At 45.4% G+C, this 20126-nt stretch overlaps 1 protein-coding gene across 3 annotated transcripts; it reads right to left on the bottom strand.

Moving 5' to 3' along the window:
• Positions 1-671: 671 nt before the first annotated feature.
• On the bottom strand, positions 672-18827 carry SLC2A11 (solute carrier family 2 member 11). 3 transcript variants are annotated; one of them, XR_013226389.1, is made up of 13 exons: positions 15301-15429; positions 13417-13515; positions 13156-13316; positions 10103-10227; positions 7823-7952; positions 7179-7327; positions 6278-6465; positions 5335-5445; positions 4060-4161; positions 3884-3959; positions 2942-3069; positions 1234-1976; positions 672-1116 (listed from the first exon to the last, which is right to left on the bottom strand). XR_013226389.1 is itself a non-coding variant. In XM_077309132.1 (12 exons), exons 1-12 carry the CDS (start codon positions 18727-18729, stop codon positions 1776-1778), a joined length of 1491 nt encoding a protein of 496 aa, XP_077165247.1. In that variant the 5' UTR covers positions 18730-18827; the 3' UTR covers positions 672-1775. The 3 variants fall into 3 exon arrangements, 2 of the variants coding, with proteins under 2 accessions (XP_077165247.1, XP_077165246.1); XM_077309132.1 differs by lacking the exon at positions 15301-15429 and adding an exon at positions 18709-18827 and having other exon boundaries at positions 672-1976; XM_077309131.1 differs by having other exon boundaries at positions 672-1976.
• Between the last annotated feature and the right edge of the window lie 1299 nt (positions 18828-20126).

Here is a 20126-nt window from a genome sequence, read left to right on the forward strand (position 1 = left end):
CAGAGCTTTAGACAGCATGTCGCTGCCTTACCACTCTGCGCCACAAGAGGCTCCACAAGATTGGGGTCACGTGGATGCTAAATGTGACACTCCATACAAAGCACTGAATACACCCATTCTCTACTGGCTTTCTATCTTTGTCATTGGGTTGGATATTTAAAGGTATTATGGAGTTGACATAGGCTGCTTACCAGAATCTGTACCAATTTCTGTGGCACAAAGGATATTATGTACAGTACACTGCCCTCCTTGCTGATATGGAGCTTGTATGTCCTTTTTCAGAAAAATCAGACTATAGGGATTCTCTCTCTTACTTGCTGCTGAGCTTCCTCTCTGAACTCCAAGTTCAGTTCCTGTTAGAAGCCTTGTTTGATTCAAAGCACTGGACTCCAGATTTACCTGCACATAATTCTCTCCCTCGCTTGTTCTGCATATGGGAAACCAAATCACACTTGTATGGTTCTTATGTGCTTTTTACCCAACCAGGCCTGACTGATTTTCTAAACTATAATTGGCTAGAGAGTAGAGTCAGTTATTGTTACTCGCTCTAAGTAAATAATAAAGTTTTCTGTATCTCATCAGATACTACAATATCAAAGCATTTTTTCTGCCATTGCCTTTCCAGCATATTATTTAATTCTCATCAAGAACAGCACTAATATTTCAAAAAGTGGTTAAAAATCCAAAGGATTTATTAAATGATGCATATCAGTAAAGACTTCTTCAGATATTTTTCTTGCTACTATCCGCATCCTTAATACAAGAGCTCAACAAGGTCACAGAGAAGACTGCATCATTATACTAAATATACAGCATATGTCCTTCAAAGAAAGACCCCATGCTGGGGTCTCCTCCTAGCATCAGACTTCCCACCACCCCAAGACCCTGAAATCAGGAATCAAAAGGCATGAGAGTTACAGTGAACATTCCAAGTTTATGCTACAAAATGTGCAGTTTTTAAGGTACCATAAGATTCTTTTTTTAAAAAAAATAAGGTAATTGACTCCCTGCCTCTCCTGTGTTTCTGCTGATTAAATGACAATCGCCTCCCAAAGTTATGATTAGTTTTGTGTGTGAGTGGGGTAGGATGGATGGCATAGACCAGGGGTAGTCAAACTGTGGCCCTCCATATGTCCATGGACTACAATTTCCAGGAGCCCCTGCCAGCGAATGCTGGCAGGAGCTCCTGGGAATTGTAGTCCATGGACATCTGGAGGGCCGCAGTTTGACTACCTCTGGCATAGACAGTCCCCTGCCTCTCCCCCCCTCACAGAGGGGGGCAAGATATGGAAGGGGGTAGTTAAAACATTTTCAACCATCAGCTGAGAATTTTTAAAAAACAAGAAAATGTAACCCCCTAATTTTGTGTATAAAATCCTCAATCCTCAGCTTAGGGGTGTGGGTTTACAGATATTAAAACCTGGGATTTCCATAATTGGTTTTCATTAGTTTGTTTCAAATTTATTCAGAATGCTGCCTAGAAAATTATGCTATCTATCCCATTTATTTATGCAGATTTCAGTATTTGAGGTTCAAAATTGGAGATTTTTGGCTCTCAAGACTGTGATTATTCCAGCTCTTATGCATTTCCATACACTAAGTTGAAATATGGATTCTGAGGCAAGGAACTTTTCATACAGAATTTTAGAAATATCCCACCCCACCCCCGCACAAGCTGGGTTCAACTCCCAACAGGAGAGCTGGGATGGAATTTCTTATTTCCAGTATCCTTTCAGTTTGTTCAGTGGTTACAATATGGTGGATTTGATCAGAGGTTATAACATGGTGGATTTGGTATCTTCCAAGTTGGTCCACGAATTCTCACAACTCTGAATTTTGAAATTGCGCTTGTTGAACTCTGCAGAGATTTCCAGAAGGCTTTTCCCCCTGGTCTCAGGGAGGAAAAAACTGACATACAGAGCGGTACAGACACAAACTGTGAAAAAAGGAAGATAGCAGAAGTGGCCCAGTCCTTCCTGAGAGAGAGAGAGGGAGAGAGAAAGAGAGAATGAAAAGACATTAGAAAATAAGTTAGTACTTCTTAGAAACAAGAACCCTAAAAGGTCATAGGGAACGAATTTAAGTCTACCTAGGGTAGAACACAACTTTAAAATTAAGTACTAATATTTATTAAAATTAAAAACCCAAGGCTTATCTCATCTCATAGCCTCAATAAAATCAGTGCATACACAGCAGTATACTGTCCAAAAATATCATCTTACGTAGGAGCCAACCTTCATGCAAAGTATGCGGCAGGTGAAATACTGTTACTCAGAATCTTTTTAAAGGTAAGCTCATAAGAGATACTGAACAAAAGGAACATTCAGTTTTAAAATGGCTGTGGTCCATTCCTTGTATTAACATTTGGGTCAGGAACAACATCATAAATACAGGCTCAAATCCAGTAGGACTTCAAAGACCCACAAGTTTTTCAGGGTATAACTTTTCAAGAATCTCGAACTTGACTATCCTCTGAAACTATCATATTACTACCGAAATGGGTCAGCACTACTTGTATTATTAGATCTTTCAGCAGTGTTTGACACAAGTCTACCATGAGCTTTTAGCTCACCCCTTCGCTGAGACTGGGTTACAGGGGACAGCCCTCATATGGCTGATTTATTTTCTCCAGGGTCACAAACAAGAGGGTAGCTATAGGAGAGAGAGTATCTAGCCATCATCAGCTCACATACATTGTTATAACCCCTGCTGTTCAACTTGGAACCCACTGTTGCAACTGTAATTGTTATTGGTATGATGTTTCTATGTATATTCTTCACTTTTTGTGTAAGCGGCCCTGAGACTCACGGGACGGCGGTATAGAAATACAATAAAATAAATAAAGCCGCCTCGAGCCTTCGGGGGGAGGCGGGGTATAAATATAAATATAATAATAATAATAATAAAATTAATACCATAATAGTATATATGGTATACCCACCACAATGAAAGGAAATACCATTCCCATCAGAAATAGGTTGGTCCAGAGCAACGAGCCGCAGATCACGTAGCCAGCAGGGCGGGTCATCTGATCAAAAATCTCGGTGGGTAACATTCCTGTCACACCAGCTAGGTAAAGCAAGCAAATTATTTATTGTTCTCTGTTTTGACGTGTAACTGATTCAATTAAACATACTACAAGTGGCAAAACACCTGTCCCACCTTCAAACAACTGTCTTACATTAGGGATAGCCCAGTGTGTCATACATATATTTTACCCAAGATCATGGTAGAAAGCCTCAAGGCCATTACCAATCAAGCCCATTATCTCTGTAATTAGTGCACAATTTTATTACATTCATGTACCATGTCTGCAGGATTTTTCTGCTAAGAGAGTGTGGTGTCCTGAGGCCAATCCTGGTTGGTCCTAGAACTGAAATCCTAATTCCTAGTTTATTGAATGTCTCATCTTCTTGATTGTATTGACTCACTCTGGGTAATTCACCTTGAATTCCCAGGAGAAAGGCAGACTATAAATAAATAATAATTAAAAAACACCATTCTTCTTTAGTGGCAGTAGGGAGTGAGCTGTCTGTTCCCTTTCTACATCCACCATATCCTCTTTGATTCCTGTCACTGGCTTTCCACACTGTCCCCCAGAACCTAGTGATATTTTCAGAAACAACAGCTGGGTCTTGCTACTAAGCTTCACATAGCCTCTTGAGTGAGGGGTCCACTGGAGAAGGGTGACATCAGATTAAGAATCCCTGTTTGAGGGTGATTAGTCTTCATGGAGCCTGTCTACTGGGAGAGTGGTATCAAACTCAAATAAATAAACAGCAGAAACTCTCATTGAAATGCTAATGCTATTGTGATGTGCAAGGCTGTCTCCATTTCAGTTTGACATATTTTGCATGAAAGAAGCAGTTCTGTGCTGACTAACCAGGTCCAATTCCAAAGCTCAGGATATAAGCGAAGATGCAGGCCATGCTGAGATACGGCATCCAGCTAAACCGATCCTGCAAGCCCAAGAAGACAGTAGAAAATGAGTTCTCAAGGAGTTTGATGCCTATTCAGCCCCTGCTGTTGAAATTCACTCCATTTCTACTGCTTGGATACCTGCAGGGAAAGAGCCACCATGAAGACCACGGCCCACACTGCCATCAGACTGTATCCTCCTATCATCAGCATCCTTCGCCCAGCATGGTCTATGATGAGGTTCTGAAATAAAACATCACAGGAGATTCACTGAGGCAGGAGACCTGCCACTCTCATTTGATACAGATTCACTGGTTTTTCAGTCACTGCTTTGGACCACTTTCAGAAACATCCTCTCTGGTTAACTTTCTCGACCATGAAAATGTGCCTGGCCTGGTCACCTTATGTCTCCAGAGCCATCTTTTACAGCACATCTGCTTTCTGCTTGTGAAATGGACTAAATGGCCTTTTGGGGGGGTACTTCTTGGTTCTGAGTCTGTGCAGAAGCAGAAGGCTCTGGGGATAAGCCAGTGGCTGCCTGAAATCCCACCCCTGTTTCAGTCATGGACTGCGGGTATGAACAGAAGTGTGCACAAATCCATATATGTGCAGAATGGAGAAACGGCATTGATACTGTTTGAACCCCTCCACTCTTTCCCTTTCTGATTAATTGGTTGAGGATGGCCAGAAAAACATTTGGGAGGTAAAATGGCTGCCTCTCCGCTCTTCCTATCTCCTAGTGGTCCCGTGAGGGAGATAAAACAGAAGGAGGGCAGAATGCTACAGCAGTTTGCAGGCCGCACTTTGAGCTTTGGCTTGAATCACTAAAGAAAAGCCTTTTGCGGCAGGAGATGTCCTGCTGATACTCAGTAAAGAAGAAAGAGACTCTAGGGCAGGGGTAGTCAAACTGCGGCCCTCCAGATGTCCATGGACTACAATTCCCACGAGCCCCTGCCAGCATTCGCTGGCAGGGGCTCGTGGGAATTGTAGTCCATAGACATCTGGAGGGCCGCAGTTTGACTACCCCTGCTCTAGGGCCATGCGGCCACCCCTCTGCCATATTTTGAGCTGAAGCAGAATTTCCCAGACTACTATCACAAAAAAAAAAAACACAAACAAAAACAAAACACCCAAATGCAGAACAGCTGATGTCTGAATCCTCTCAGGGCTGCTCACTTCTGACAGAGAACACACATGAAGCTGAGTGGGCATATAGCCAATAGGGGCTCTCTGACATTTTCCTCTCTTGTGTGTCCCTATTACTTCATTTTCTTAAGGGAGGGGAAAGCAAGGTGCATAAGTCCTGTGCTAGGGGTGGGAAAACCACCATTTCCTCTGGGAAGAGCTTGTATTCTGCCAAAGGCCGAAAAGTACTCATTGACTATACACAATGCCATTGCTGCAGGAGGTTCTCACACAAGTCATGGCTGTAATCAGTTCACAGCTTCCCGTGCCGATAATATAGTACTGGATGTTGTCATAAGGAATCCCCGCCTCCTGGAAGACATAGGAAGCATAGGAGTACATCTGGGGAGAGAAAGAAAGAAGCATGGGAGAAGGTGTATAGATCACTGGCCTCAAAGTTCCCCGATTTGTCATCATGTGCTTCTAAGAATTTAGGAGGGAAGGGGTGACTTGTCAAATATTGTTGTCCAGGTTCTTCAAGGGGAAACCAGATGCTGGGTATCTGTGAGCAGCGCTTTCATTTTTTCAAATTTTTCAATCCTCATAATAACCTTCAATACAGGTCTATACTATCACCATGAAAGATGTAAAGATTTTAAGCCAAATACCTTTTTTTCCCTTGTGAGGGTAGGACCAGCAATATGTGTGTGTGTGTGTGTGGAGGGGGGATCAAATATATGCAGTAATTATTTTCAAATAAGATCTAAACTTATTTTATAGTTCAAAAATTACACCCTTCTAAGTTAATCACAGTCAATGGGCTTAGAAAGGCATAACTCCATTTCGGAATGTACTGTGAGCAACCAATACCAGACAGAATAGCTTGGAAAGGCTCATGGGAAAAGGTACTTCAGACAATACCCAGCAACCAGGATGACAGAACTGGAGTTATCAAGATTGTTCATTTGCACACAGTTTTGTACCTTCTGTGAGATTATTTTGCACTTCTCCGTGGCAATGCAAAACTGACTCCAGGCAGCCCTCTAGCTCTTTTGGAAAAGGCCCTGCGGGACCACAGCTGCTCAACCAGCCCTGACCCAGTATGAACTCAGCAGGCCAACATGCTCTTACAGAGTTTCTTCAGGATTCTGGTCCTTGTCAATTGTTACCAGCTTAAAAAACAGGAGATGGGATCTAAGCCAAAGGTCCAGCCAGCCTCCTCCACTACACTTGCCGAGTCATTGCCACAGAGCTGCATCGCACTGCTGAGCACAAGGATGGTGATCAGCTGCCACCTCACGGCAGGGTTCCCAAACAGCTCCCAAGGCCCCTTGGCCGTCTCCCCTTGGACAGCTGCCTGCTCAGCCAACATCTCCTTCATCTCGCTGCTCAAGTCACTGCTGCCCCGCAGTTTCTGCAACGCTGTAAAAGAGCCAGAAAAGGGTAGCGTCAGGGATGTCCCAGCCATGCTCTTCCACTCAGTCAGTCACAGAATGACCAACTTCTAGTAAGGGGTCCAAAATTTATTAGGAAACGGGAATCAACAATGTATTCCAAAGCCCAAATTCTGCTTCAAGGGAGAATACCAGTGGGGACAACACTTCAAATAAGCACCGTAGCCTGATGCTAACCTAAGGAAGGCTAACCTGGTACTAACCTAAGGAGGAGGAGGAGTTGGTTCTTATATGCTGCTTTTCTCTACCCAAAGGAGTCTCAAAGCGGCTTACAGTCGCCTTCCCACTCCTCTCCCCACAACAAGACACCCTGTGAGGGAGGTGAGGCTGAGAACAGTGTTATCAGTGCTGTGGCGAGCCCAAGGCCACCCAGCTGGCTGCATGTGGGGGAGCACAGAATCAAACCGGGGTTGCCAGATTAGAAGTCTTTTGGAATATATCATCCCCTAAGGCCAATGCTAATCCCTTGCAGCTGATTTTTATGGCCATGATGTTTAAAAAAATTAGTGCTCTCTGTAGCATACAAGATGCCAGTTGGCATTAGCAGCTGTGATCTGAAGGCTACTCCTTCAGGATGGAACCCCAAACCTTTACAGTAGAGCAGCTTCATGACTTGTTTGTGTGTTGTGGCAATCCAGCACCCCTGTTCCCCAGGATGCTAAAGTGGAAGCATGTACTCACCACAAATGCATGACTCCTTATCTCCTCGATCAATCAATAAGTACCGGGGGCTTTCTGGAGCCCAGGGCAGAAGCAACAGCTGGATCAGACCAGGCACCGCATTGCTGGCCAAAAGAAGAGGCCAGTTCTCCTCTGCTCCCAATATTTCTCTGTGTTAAAATGTAGAACGACGTGAGCATTAGAACCCAGAGCAACTTTCTCAGGGCATCATTTACAAAGTGACATCTCCCATGACAAAGATGGTCCCCAGCTGGGAAGACAATTAAACAGCGCCCAAGATGCTTTAAAGTCCCCACACAAAAACAAAGATGTCTAATGCTACATTTTGAAGTTAAGGAATGGTTGCCTGCCTCCTGCTGGTGGATCCTGCAACAGGGACTTTGTCATACAGGATGCTCAAGATAAGGTCTGAAGGCACAGGAGGCAGCAGCCTTGCTGAAGCTAAGCAGCTCTGGGTCTGGGAAGCACCTTGTTAGGAGACCTCCTGAGATTGGCCCCCAGCTTTGAGTGACAGAAGGAAGGTGGGGTATATAACTCACAACTACCCAAAGTGCTCTGGGGTGGCCTTGAAGAACTTTGAGCAGGGCCAGAAGCTACAATGAACTCCCCCACCCCATCCCTGCAGCACTTCCCAGGTATCTTACCTGAGGCCAACAACTTGCCCCAGCACCAGCCCCAGAGCCGTGAAGGATGCTGACGTCAAGGTCACTGCTCCACGAAACTCCTTGGGTGCACTTTCCCCCAGGTACATGGGCTGAATGTTCATGCCTACCCCTGGGCAGAAAAGATCAACAAAGCAGTTCGGCCTGATATTCACCCCTCAAGGCCAGGCTACCCAATACATCCAACACACGCTGAGTTACAGGTGCACAAAGGGGCTTGCTGAGAGAGGTGCATCAGGGGAACTCACCATAAAATGTGCTCTTGCAAGGGGAAGTGAAGCCAAAGAAAAGGGTTGAAAAGTCCCCCTGCTTCCCTTTTGCCTGTCAAAAAATGGGGTGGGATGGAAACTGATAGAGCCAGCTTGGTGTAGTGGTTAGGAGTGCGGACTTCTTATCTGGCGAGCTGGGTTTGAATCCATGCTCCCCCACCAGCTGGATGACCTTGGGCTCACCACGGCACTGATGAAGCTGTTCTGTCTGAGCAGTAATCTCAGGGCTCTCTCAGCTTCACCTACCCCACAGGGTGTCTGTTGTGGGGAAAGGGAAGGTGATTGGAAGCCGCTTTGAGCCTCCTTCAGGTAGAGAAAAGCAGCCTATAAGAACCAACTCTTCTTCTTCCTCCTCCTCCATCTTTACAATACTCCATCATAGAGCCCAGCAAATGAGTGCTCTTTAAGTTGAGTTCCTAATGAGCTATGTCTATAGCACTTGTGACCCGGCACATGTTGGGAGCACTGTGTAGCTATGCTTTCAGTGCATAACTTGCTACTCACTCACTCACTCACTCACTCACTCACTCACATTCTTTATACCGGCTATGAAAGATAAGATGAACTGCATTTTCAGGAATGTTGCCAACACAATTCTCATCTCCCTAATCTTTGCCCATACTTCCTCTGACTATAACTAAACGTGTCTATTCTCTTTTGAACAGACTTCCCCGTACCTGTGAGCCTAAGGCCATATATATATATATATATTATTTAAATCCTGCCAAGAAGAATTGATCCTATTGAAAGACTTCATTAGCAAACATTAAGTTGAAAAACAACCACTGATGAAAACTCACTTGAAAACGGTTTTAATCTGGAGTCCGTTTTGGTTGTTTTATTAAAAGAAGAGACCAGACACGTTTAGTTACATTCATTGTGAAACTGTTTATTATAGCCTAGGATAGGTTCTTTTTTCTGTTATTATACTCATTTTGAACCATCCTTTTTTTCGTGGTATACTTCCTCTGACATCTTTTCTCTATGTGTGCATGTTCCCCGTGTATTCAGAAATACAGGCAGGCACCCAGGACATTTGCAGATATTCTTGCTCATTCTCCTTTGACCCTTCTGGTTACATAATTAAATGACAAGTGTGACTCACATGGACTATGGTTCCCAGCTCAGGGAATGCTCATTTAGCTGGCAGCCCTCCAAGAATAATTCTGCCTTCCACAAACAGCCCACAGCTAACATTATCCTCCAAGCTTTTCCCCATAGAGGAGGCCTGTTTCCTGGCACCACCACTTGCAGGACACTCATTGAACTAATAGGGAGAGGAATGTAAATAATTATTCCTATGATACACTCTCTAGTCCCCTGATGTAATGCAACGGGAGGAGGAATAAGTGAAGCTGCACATCTGTCCTCTGTTTTTAGGACGTGATAGGTAGGCTTCTTCCACCAGTTGTTGGTGGCAGAAGAAGGCTTTTCATGGTGGATGAAGAAGAATTGGTCCTTATATGCCACTTTCTCTACCAGCAGGAGTCTTAAAGTGGCTTCCAATTGCCTTCCCTTTCCTCTCCCCACAAGAGACACCCTGTGAGGTGGGTGAGGCTGAGAGAGCCCTGATATTACTGCTCAGTCAGAGCAGCTCTACCTGAAGTAGTCTCAAAGCGGCTTCCATTCGCCTTCCCTTTCCTCTCCCCACAACAGACACCCTGTGAGGGAGGTGAGGCTGAGGGAGCCCTGATATCACTGCTCAGTCAGAACAATTTTATTAGTGCTGTGGCGAGCCCAGGGTCAACCAGGCAGCTGCATGTGGCGGGGCGGGGAATCAAACCCAGCTCGCCAGATTAGAAATCCACCCTCCTAACCACTAAACGAAGCTGGATGAGGATACCCCATGCCTAACAGAAAATGGAGTCTAACTATACAACCCCTCACGTCCCGTGTCTGCCCTGGTTCTGTCAACTAGACATGTTCAGAGAGCCGTGCACTCAAGAACTTAATTTCCAGTTAATGTTTTAGTGACCGACTCATTTTTACCTACCAGCATTGATCCCTGCAAAAAATCTGCTCAGCATGATCATTTCAAAGGATCTGGCTATACGGCTGAATCCCACCAGCAGCGCAGCAAGGATCACGAATATGTTGTTAAGCAGCAAAGATTTCTTCCTTCGGAAAGAGAAAGAAGGAGAAAAGATTCAAAAGCTCAAAGCCAGGAGGAGGGAGCAGCACCTCTGGATTTCCAACCCTGGACCTCAGCTGAGGGTCATAAGCCAGTATGGCTGGAAGGGCACCAGCTGGGAAGAGGCTGGCTGTAGGGGCTGGAGCTGCTGGGTCAGGAGAGGGCCTGCCTCTGGGGTGGAGATATCACAAAGCCCGGCGAGAACAGTGTTTCTGCCACAGGGTGCTTGGCAGAAGCCTGGGGAGGATTTAAGGACAGCTGTGGAGAGGAATTGGGTGGCCAAGATCAGAGCAACATGCCTGAAAATGTGAGAGGCAAGGACAGAGCATGGGTGCAGAGTAGGGGGCTGAGAAAGGGAGTGCTGTGAACTGCCCTGGGAACGCCTTGCTACCTGTCAAAGTTCACAAATAAAGAGTCTGTTGCTGCAGCCCACACCACGTCCACATCTTCTTCCCACCGGAAATGCAACCTGAAGACTACAGTGTTGCTGCTGCTCTGGAGAACTCTCTTTGAAACCTTCCTGGTATAGGATTCAGACCTACATCTCCGTATGTGCCAATGCTCTGCTCATTCCCACTGAGCTAACCAGGGAGCTCTGGTGTAGGCCCTGTTGTGATTCCTGGTGAAAGCAGGAGGACAGTGAGGACGAAGCCATGGAGAAGAGAAGGTGAAGGTAAAAAGATATAAAGACATGCAGGATGAGGTCAAAAAAGAGGAAGAGACATAAGCAGTGTGGAACTGGGGCTGAGCAGCACAATAGCCAAGTCTGCAAATGATATCAAATCATTCAGGATAGTGAAAAACAAGATGGAGTATAAAGAACTATAGGCGGATCTCTCTAAATTAGGTGAGTTGGAAGTTCAGCTGGGTAAATGTAAGGAGATGCGTATGGGAACAAATAATCCTGATTCTGAATATGTTGATAGGGATGACAATGAATGTGCATTGTTGTGGAAAGCTCAATTAATATGCCAGCCCAGTGTGTGGCGGCAGTGAAACAGGCAATCTCCATGCTAGGGATCATCAAGAAAGAGACTGAAACTAGAACAGCCTGTATTGTAGTCCCTTTGTATAAAGCTATGGGATTGCCTCATTTGGAATACTGTGAGCAGTTCTGGTAGCCATATATCTAAAAGGATCTTGCAGAACTGTAGAAAGTTCAAAGGAGAATGACCAAAATGATTGGAATATCTTTCCTAGGAGCAAGGGTGGGAGAGTCTGGGACTTTTCAATCTAGAAAAAACACAGTTGGGGGGGGGCATGATAAACATTTATAAAATCATGCATGGAATGGAAAGTGGACAAAAAGCACTTTTTCTCTCTCTACCTTAATAGTAGAATTTGGGGGGACCCAATGAAATATGTTCAAAACAGACAAAAGGAAATACATTTTGCTCAAGGCATAATTAAACTGTGGAATTCACTACCAGGGGAGGTAGGGGTGGCCACAAGTACAGAAATCTTTAAAAGGGGTTAGACAAATTTATGGAGGAGGTAACTAGCCTTAGTGACTATTGGGAGCCTCCATATCCAGAGGCAGGAAACCTCCGAATACCAGTACAGGAAGGTAACAGCAGGGGAAAGCCTCATTCTCTATGCCCTGTTTGCCCTCCAGGACAGCTGACTGGCCTCTATGAGAGACAGGATGCTGAACTAGATGGACCAGTGGTCTGATCCAGCAGGCTGTTCTTATGTTATGTTATGAGAGCCAGTACAATATGGTGGTTAAAATATTGGACTAGGATCTGGGGAACCCAGGTTCAAATTCCCAGTCTGCCATGGAAGCTTGCTGAGTGACCTTGGGCCAGTCACATACTCTCAGCCTAACGTACCTCACAGGGTTGTTGTGAGGATAAACCAGAGCTGAATAAGAGGATGGGGAGATAGACAGTACATGAGCTTCTGAGGACAGGACAGACTATAAATCCCATAATAAACAAACAAATAAAGTAAATAAATAAATGTTCAGCTGAAGGAGGGAGAAAATGCAGAAACTCTGCGTTGGTGAGTCAGAAGACATTTGGGCCAGTGAACTGTCACTGCTAATGCCACTGTAATAAATCAAGAAGTGTTTCACTTGGACATGGCCTCCTTGCTGAGCCAATCAAGTGGATGGGCGATGAAAAATGTGCCCTGTTCCTTGGAGGCTGTCACAGATTGTGTATTTGACACACCGTGGATGCTGTCTGTGCACAGCCTGGGGGCTGCTGGTGTTGGTGCGTTGGCTTTCCATTCTACTCCTGCTTCCTTTTCTGAAGTGAGTCCTATTTAGGAGTCCAGCCCTTACATAGGCATTAGACAGGGTGTGCAGAGGTCCTTCAAGATTGCCCTATGTGTACTACTGATTTCCCTGGATTTTATTTCCAAGTAAATAGGTCTTAGCAATGTAAGCCAATACTCTCCTGACTTCAAAACACAGAAGAACAGCAGAGAGAATGAGACAGCAGCCCAAGTGAAACATCAGCTGTATTCAAGGCCCAGCTTATATAGGTTAGTTTAAACCAAACTAGTGTTTTCAGTGGAAGAGAACAGCAGAAATGGTTCCTGGATGAACTCCACAGCGCATACCCAAAATAAGCAGAGTCAGTACAAGTGTGCAGACTGTCCCAAGATCAGGAAGTGGGGGCCAAGAATCTCACTGATCCATATGCAAAAACACAGCAGGCTACTTGGAATGAGATTTGGACCTGGTCTTTTTCACTTAAGACCAAGGTTCACTGGAGTTCATCAACAACATTGCTTAAAGACATCTGGGGTTTTTTGCCGCAATGCGTTTTCATCTTGGATGAATGTTGGAGCGTACATATTCCCTCCCTCCTTCCACTTATGTTTTCTCAATTCTTGGCCTGTTGCCCAATTCAGTGCTGGACCTTCCAGCACCCACAGAGTGAGGTAGAAATCTAAACATCACTCACCTTCCCAGTTTAATGGCCATAGGACCTGCAAGGAGGGCTCCCGCGAGTCCCCCCAGAGGAAACGCCGAGACGACAAAGGACCACATGAGGGTTATCCTGCTTCCTTCCAGGGGCAGACCGGTGCGTTCCAGCCATGTTTCATTGATAAATGCCTGGATAAACTGCAGTGTGACAGGACAAGGCATTTCAATGCAATAAATATTTTTCTTCAGGTGCCACTCACTTACTCCTCTGATGCGAAAGCAGCTCAAGGTCACTTACTGAGGTTGGGGCGTTGATGATGGTGAGGTTGTAGCCATACTGGAATGTACCTCCAATTCCTGCAGCACAAACAGTCAGAACCAGGACCTTACCCTGAATCTAAGGAGCAGCAATCACAAAGGCATGTTTAGAAGAATGTGTCTGTGTCAAGTGACTCTATGAATTAATACTCCCCCCCCCCCAAAAAAAAACATGCTCTATTGTTAACAGCCTGGAATATGTAAAGGAAATGGATGCAAATGAGACAAAAAGGAAACCTGGATGGGGAGATCTGAGAAGTAGTATGAACCTCATATTTCTCTCTCTCTCTCTCTCTCTCTTTCTCTCTCTCTCTCACACACACACACACACACACACACAGAGTGCTTTGAGGACAGTGGCAGCAGCACCGTTTGCTCATGTCCATCAGCATCAACGCCACCGAAGACTTACACAACCCGTTTCAAATGTCCCAGCTTGGCAAATGGCCCACCCAATCTGCCACTAGTCTTTCCTCCTTTTCCCTTGCAAACAAGTGGGGCAGCAAAGCATCTTGATGTAATCACTGTAGCAGTGCTGGGTAAAAGCTATGAGAGACTGCCTGGTGGGTGACTTTCTTCCCCAGGGCACTCCTTGTTTACAAACACCCTTCAATGTACAGGATGGCCAGGTCCTGGCTCTGATTGCAGCACTTCTTGCAAAGATTGGTGTTTGACCCTTCAGTGCTTTGTCTGAGCCACGATTCATGAGGATTTGCCCCAGCAATTATTTTCATTACCAAGTTTTGACTCTGATAATAATACAGAGGAAAGAGAGAAGTTGAGAAGAAGAGAAGAAGGAGAGTTGGTTCTTATATGCCGCTTTTCTCTACCCGAAGGAGGCTCAAAACAGCTTACAATCGCCTTCCCATTCCTCTCCCCACCACAGACACCCTGTGAGGTGGGTGAGGCTGAGAGAGCTCTGATATCACTGCCTTATCAGTGCCTTGGGGAGCCCAAGGTCACCCAGCTGGTTGCATGTGAGGGAGTGCAAAATCGAACCCGGCATGCCAGATTAGAAGTCTGCACTCCTAACTACTACATCAAACCTGGCTCTCACACCAAACTGAGCACATGTAAGTGGGTGATTCCTTTTCTCACAGCCCAAACAAACTTGGGAAAACAAAAAGGTTTTTAGATGCATCAACATAGACAACTATAGTTCACAACTAAAGTGATGGGTTGAGCTGGACTACAGAAAACCCAGATATTCAAACAGTTTATACTAAGAATAAAGAACTTCTGAAAGAATATTGATCACTAACCAATTTCAATCTTTATTTCAAGGAAGAGTTTCTGTGTTTGCATCCATATGATAAACCTTCCTGGAAATACCTTTTTATTTACTAAAGCACTTGGAAGACTGGGGGACTGTCTACAGCAGGGATTCCCAACATGAGAGCTCCCCAGGGGTTAGGCAACCTTTCCCAGAAGTTCAGACAGCCACTGACATCACTAGACCTCACTGGAGCCCACTTCCCCTGTTGCTCTCCGGACTAATCTGTTTTTCCACAATGAAAACAGTAAGAGATCAATCGAACGACTGGCTGGCTTCCACACCCACTTCTGTGAAAAGGCTTGTCACTTCTTCTGGGGTTCCTCCAAGCCTGAAATATATATTCAGGGGGTCCTCCTTGCCAAAAAGCTTGATAAAGCTCCCCTGTCTTGTTTTTCTTTTTTAAAGCATTAACGATGCAGAAGCGTTACTATCTGCTGCTCTTGTATGATTCCGGGGAGGGGCCGGTGTGAACTGGGCGAAAGGACACAGGGGAGCTACTGCATGGAGGTAGGTGGGTGGGTGGGAGGGAGAGGGGGGCCTCGGCTAAGCCGAAGGAGATGCAGGAGGGGCGCCGCGGGAGAGACTCACCTGGCGAGGGCGGTCCTCGGGCGGGGCGTCGCCAGCCATGAGACGGGACTCCGGCCAGGATGCGGGAGAGACTGCGGCGGGGACAGGTGCCGGTAGGACGGGCAGCGCCTCGAGCCCCGCCTCCAGCGTGGGAGAGCCAATCGGGACGGAAGGCGGACCCGGGCCGCTCTCCTCCCGCAACTACGGCGTATGGGAGCACGTGCGCAAGGCCGGCATCGCTGTGCAGGGCGCGTCCAGCCTTTGCGAGGCTCCAGTGCAGGGGTAGTCAAATTGGGGCTCTCCAGATGTCCATGGACTACAATTCCCATTTCTCATGGGAATTGTAGTCCATGGACATCTGGAGGGCCCCAGTTTGACTACCCCTGCTCCAGTGGCTCTGGGACTTATTGGCATGCGCCAGCGGGGACTGCCTCGTGGCTGTTTCCGCCTCAGCCGGAGGATTTCCTTGGCCAGCAGCCGGCGAGCCTCTGTCTGCTGCTCCTCCTGGATATTTCGGGTCTGTGTGTGTGTGTGGAATGAGAGGAGCGAGCTATGAGTGGGAAACCTCGACAAAGTGCAGAAGACAGTGCAAATGGAGAGCTCAAAGCTGGTTGTAGACTGCATCTCCCCGCGGCCTTTGCTGTCCCGTTTCCCGGGAGTCCGGCTTTGCGCTGTCTCCCACCTCCCCCGGCCGGTTTATCCATGTAGCACATGGATAAAGGTATAGGTATCCCCTGTGCAAGCACCAAGTCATGTCTGACCCTTGGATATTTATAAATGATTTGGATGAAGGCAGAGAGGGGGTACTTATTAAATTTCCAGATGACACTGAATTGGGAGGGGTCGCAAACACACCAGAAAGACAGAATCAGGATACAGGATGAACTTGATAGGCTCGAGAAGTGGGCTAAACTAAATAGAATGAAATTCAGTAGGGACAAATGTAAAGTTCTGCATTTAGGTAGGAAATATCATACACATCACGATAGGATGGGCGAGACTTGGCATTAGTACATGTGAAAAGGATTTGGGGGGCCTTAGTACAGTGGTCCGCAAGCTTTCGCCCGCTTCGGACCGCTGCAGCGTAGTGGGTGGAGAGGGCGGCCCGGGGTCCTGCACACGAGCAGCAGCCCCCACGCAAACGCGCATGCGCGTTTGCGCCGCCGCCATGCCAACGGCTGCGGCTCCCCCTCCCGGCCACCAGCAAATCAGCCGCTAAAGCAAGCTTCTCTTCCCTCCCCTCCCGAAATAAGAAGCTTGCCGGGCCACGAGCTAATCGGCCGCTTTGGCGTCCGATTTGCTCGCAGCCTGGCAAGCTTCGGGGGGGGGAGGGAAGAAGGAGCCGCGGCCTGGCACCGGGCCGCAACCCGCGGGTTGGGGACCACTGTCTTAGTAGACCAGATACTGAACATGAGTCAGCGGTGTGACTCGGTGGCTAAGAAGAAACTGGATTCTGGGCTGTATTAAAAGAAGTATAGTGTCCAGATCAACCCAGGTGAGGTTACCACTAGAATACGCTCTGGTAAGACCTTTCTTGGAGTACTGTATTCAATTTTGGGCTCCACAACTGAAGGAAGATGTAGGGAAACATGTCCAGAAGAGGGCTACGAAGATGGCAAAGGGTTTGGAGACCAAGTCGTTTGAGGAAGGATTGAGGGAGCTTGGTCTGTTTAGCCTGGAGATAAGACGACTAAGAAATGATAGCCATCTTCAAGGACTCTCTGAGCCTCGTGAGGCTGCAATGATTCTGATATGAAACACCCTCGGTCTACTTGTGATTGCCAGTGGGAAAGTTCCACACACACCAAATGCAGAGGGCACAATCCTGCATGTCTTTCATTGACTCAAAAATAATATTATGTGCAGGAGTACTACCAATGTGCAGAAATGTCCCTCAGCCTGAATTGAGCTGAGGCTGTAGCACTAAACAGCAGCTGCTGCGTCCTCAGGAATTCTAGGGCTGGGAAACTCCACTGTCCCCTTTTCGCTCTTTGAATTCAGGGGAGGGATGAAGCCAGCACACCCTGGCTTCTCTCTCAAGCCAACATAGCACCTGCCTTGTTGTTTATGGGCCAGGATGAGCTTTTTACAGTATTAAAAAGGGGCTAATTTCAAAGGGAAATGTAAGGAAATGTAGATGTTCAATGTCATTTAATAAATGTAATCAATTTGATTGCTGGACTCTGCCTGTATTGTGAACCTACTATTTCTTAATCTGTTGTGTTAAAATGAAGTAAAACTGATTTTTTTTAAAGAAAGTGAACCTCAGGTTTTTTTAAATTCCTAGCAGTAGCACTTTTGGTATCCCTTTCTCCCGGTATCTGTGATAAAATTTAATTTTTATTGAAAAGTATACTGACATTTGTCAAGAGCTTTCCAATTAATTTTTGTTATACTTGTCTTTTTTATACCCTGCAAACTCACTTCTCTCAACCTCTTTTCTTTTTTCAATAAAAATGCTTGCTTGAGGACAATGTTCATTATAAATGGCTAAAGGTTCCCGGACTTATGGAATGCATACAATTGCTTACTTGTTTGTGTACAATGTTCATTATAAGTAGCTAAAAGCTCCTGAACTATTGAATGCATACAATTTAGGACTCTAAATAATTCATAAATGCTGAAACAGGTTCCTGTTTTTATCAACTGAAGTTCTAAAAAACTTTTCTGGGTCTCCTCTAGTTTCATAGCCCGACCTGAAAATGTGGTAACTTCCACCTTGTAAGAAAAGAGTGCCCATATATAGGTGTAAGGAATTGTTAGTACGGAGGATAATTATAGCTACTGAGTTCTCCTCTGCTATCCCCTTGGTCTTTCTTTGATGAGCTGATCAACAGAAGGATCATACCCCCTCTTCATCCGGGGCCTGCCACTTCTGATATTGTAGGGTTTTAACAAAGGCATGGAAAAAAAGCTAAATATATGATAAATTTTAAACGGAATCTTTGTCTCAAGTTTGAGATAAAGACGGGCAGACCTCAAAAGGTTGGAGGTGACTGTGCTAAATGACTCCTACCCTTGACCAGGCTATGCCAGTTAATTTATATACATAACTGCATACATCTGATCCTTCTAAACTTTCATATGTTACATGCATCATCACCCCAGTGAAAAAAACAGGGATTAAGACACTTTCTTTTTCATGTAGCAGCCCGTAATGGCACTACAAGATTTGGGCTCTATTAAACTTGGAACTTTGACAAGAGTCAGGATTAAGAGATAATTATTTTTTAAAATCTTCTGGAACTATACCAAATACTCTTTGGCTTTTCTAATCTGGTAGATTAACCTGTTTGCATTCCCATCAGATTAAAGAGACACAAATTGTAAAGTTGTTCTGCCCCCCATCCCTCCATTCTTCCCCAAGCCTCTGATTCTAGAAGGAACCGCTTGAAAGGAAATTCATGAAAGCAAATGTGTAAAACGTACCACCCGTAGTAGTTTGTTCATTCTGCTGTAGGTCTGTGCTAGTCCAGGAAAAGTCTTGCAGGATTACTTGAACTTCAAGGGCAAGAATGTATCTATTTAGTCAACCATTATATGCTCTTGTGAACACTTCACTTGGCAGGTGGGGCACCTGCAAGTGAGAATTTATTGACACATAAACAGGCCATGAACAATTATTAGAGAGTTTAGGAAACACACTGGCTGGGTTCTGAGGCCTCTTAAAGTATGTATGATTGGATTTCACAATAACTACTGCTGCAAATTTGGCTTTTCTCCATATCAGGAACAGTAGCCAGAGTATTTGCTCATTTGAATCTTTCGAAAGTTTGGACTTGGTAAGGATACACAACACTGAAAAGCTGGTCAAGTCCTAAGAGCTGCAATCTGAATTTTTTTTTTATAGAAATATTTTGTCAGCTTTACGGCATTCAGATATGTGAATTTTGTACACCACTTTCCTCTCTTGTTGGTGATAAACCATTAAACCCACACACTGTGACTTGAGGGCTGTTTTTCTGGCGGGGGGGGGGGGGCATGAGCATACGTACATAGTAATTGCTGATTTAAAAAATGCAGGACGTGCTTCCTGCCTGTCTCCGGATCCAAGCACTGGAACTGAAAGGTTCAAAAAAACATTTCCATCAGGAGGAACAACTATAACCAGAAAGCAATGATTTGACCCAGGGCTGCCTATACTCTATGTCACTGTGTTTCCTATACATCAGTGGTTCTCAACCTTCCTGATGCAGCAACCCTTTAATACAGTTCCTCATGTTGTGGTGACCCCCAACCATAAAATTACACAAGTGTTCTTTCACAGAAATTAAACCAAAACTGACCGATGACGTGAAGATCCATTGTTCATGATTGTATATAAACTGGTTTTTTTCTGGGGTTTCTCAGTGCAGTTCTGCCTCTTGTTCCACCATGCCAATCCCACTCTTTGCTGCTCCAGGCAGATGAACTCTCTATCTCGATCTACCCTGCAAGGCTGTTGTGTGGATGGTGCCCCCCTGGCCAAGCTGCCAGCCCTGCCACAACCCCTGTGAAGTCCCGACCCCCAGGTTGAGAACCACTGCTATACATTATCTATTTGTTGTATTATCCTCCTCTTACTGTTGTCTACTTTTGAAATTGCATTTTCTGCATCACTTGACATATTAAATCTGAAGCTTTCTGCTCTATTTCTAACTGTTGTAATACTGGTTCTTTTGCTTTGCTTGTTAGAGCTCTCATGTTATTTCATTACTTGGTTTTGCTACATGTAATCTGCCCTGAGTCTCATTGAGAAAGGCAGATTATAAAGTAAACAAGCAAACTCAGGTCTTCCAATAAAACAAAATCAGAGTCCAGTGGGACCAACAAAGATTTATTCAAGGCGTGAGTTTTCGAGTGTAAGC

Source organism: Paroedura picta, chromosome 13, assembly GCF_049243985.1.
Source record: "Paroedura picta isolate Pp20150507F chromosome 13, Ppicta_v3.0, whole genome shotgun sequence".
Lineage (NCBI taxonomy): Eukaryota > Metazoa > Chordata > Lepidosauria > Squamata > Gekkonidae > Paroedura > Paroedura picta.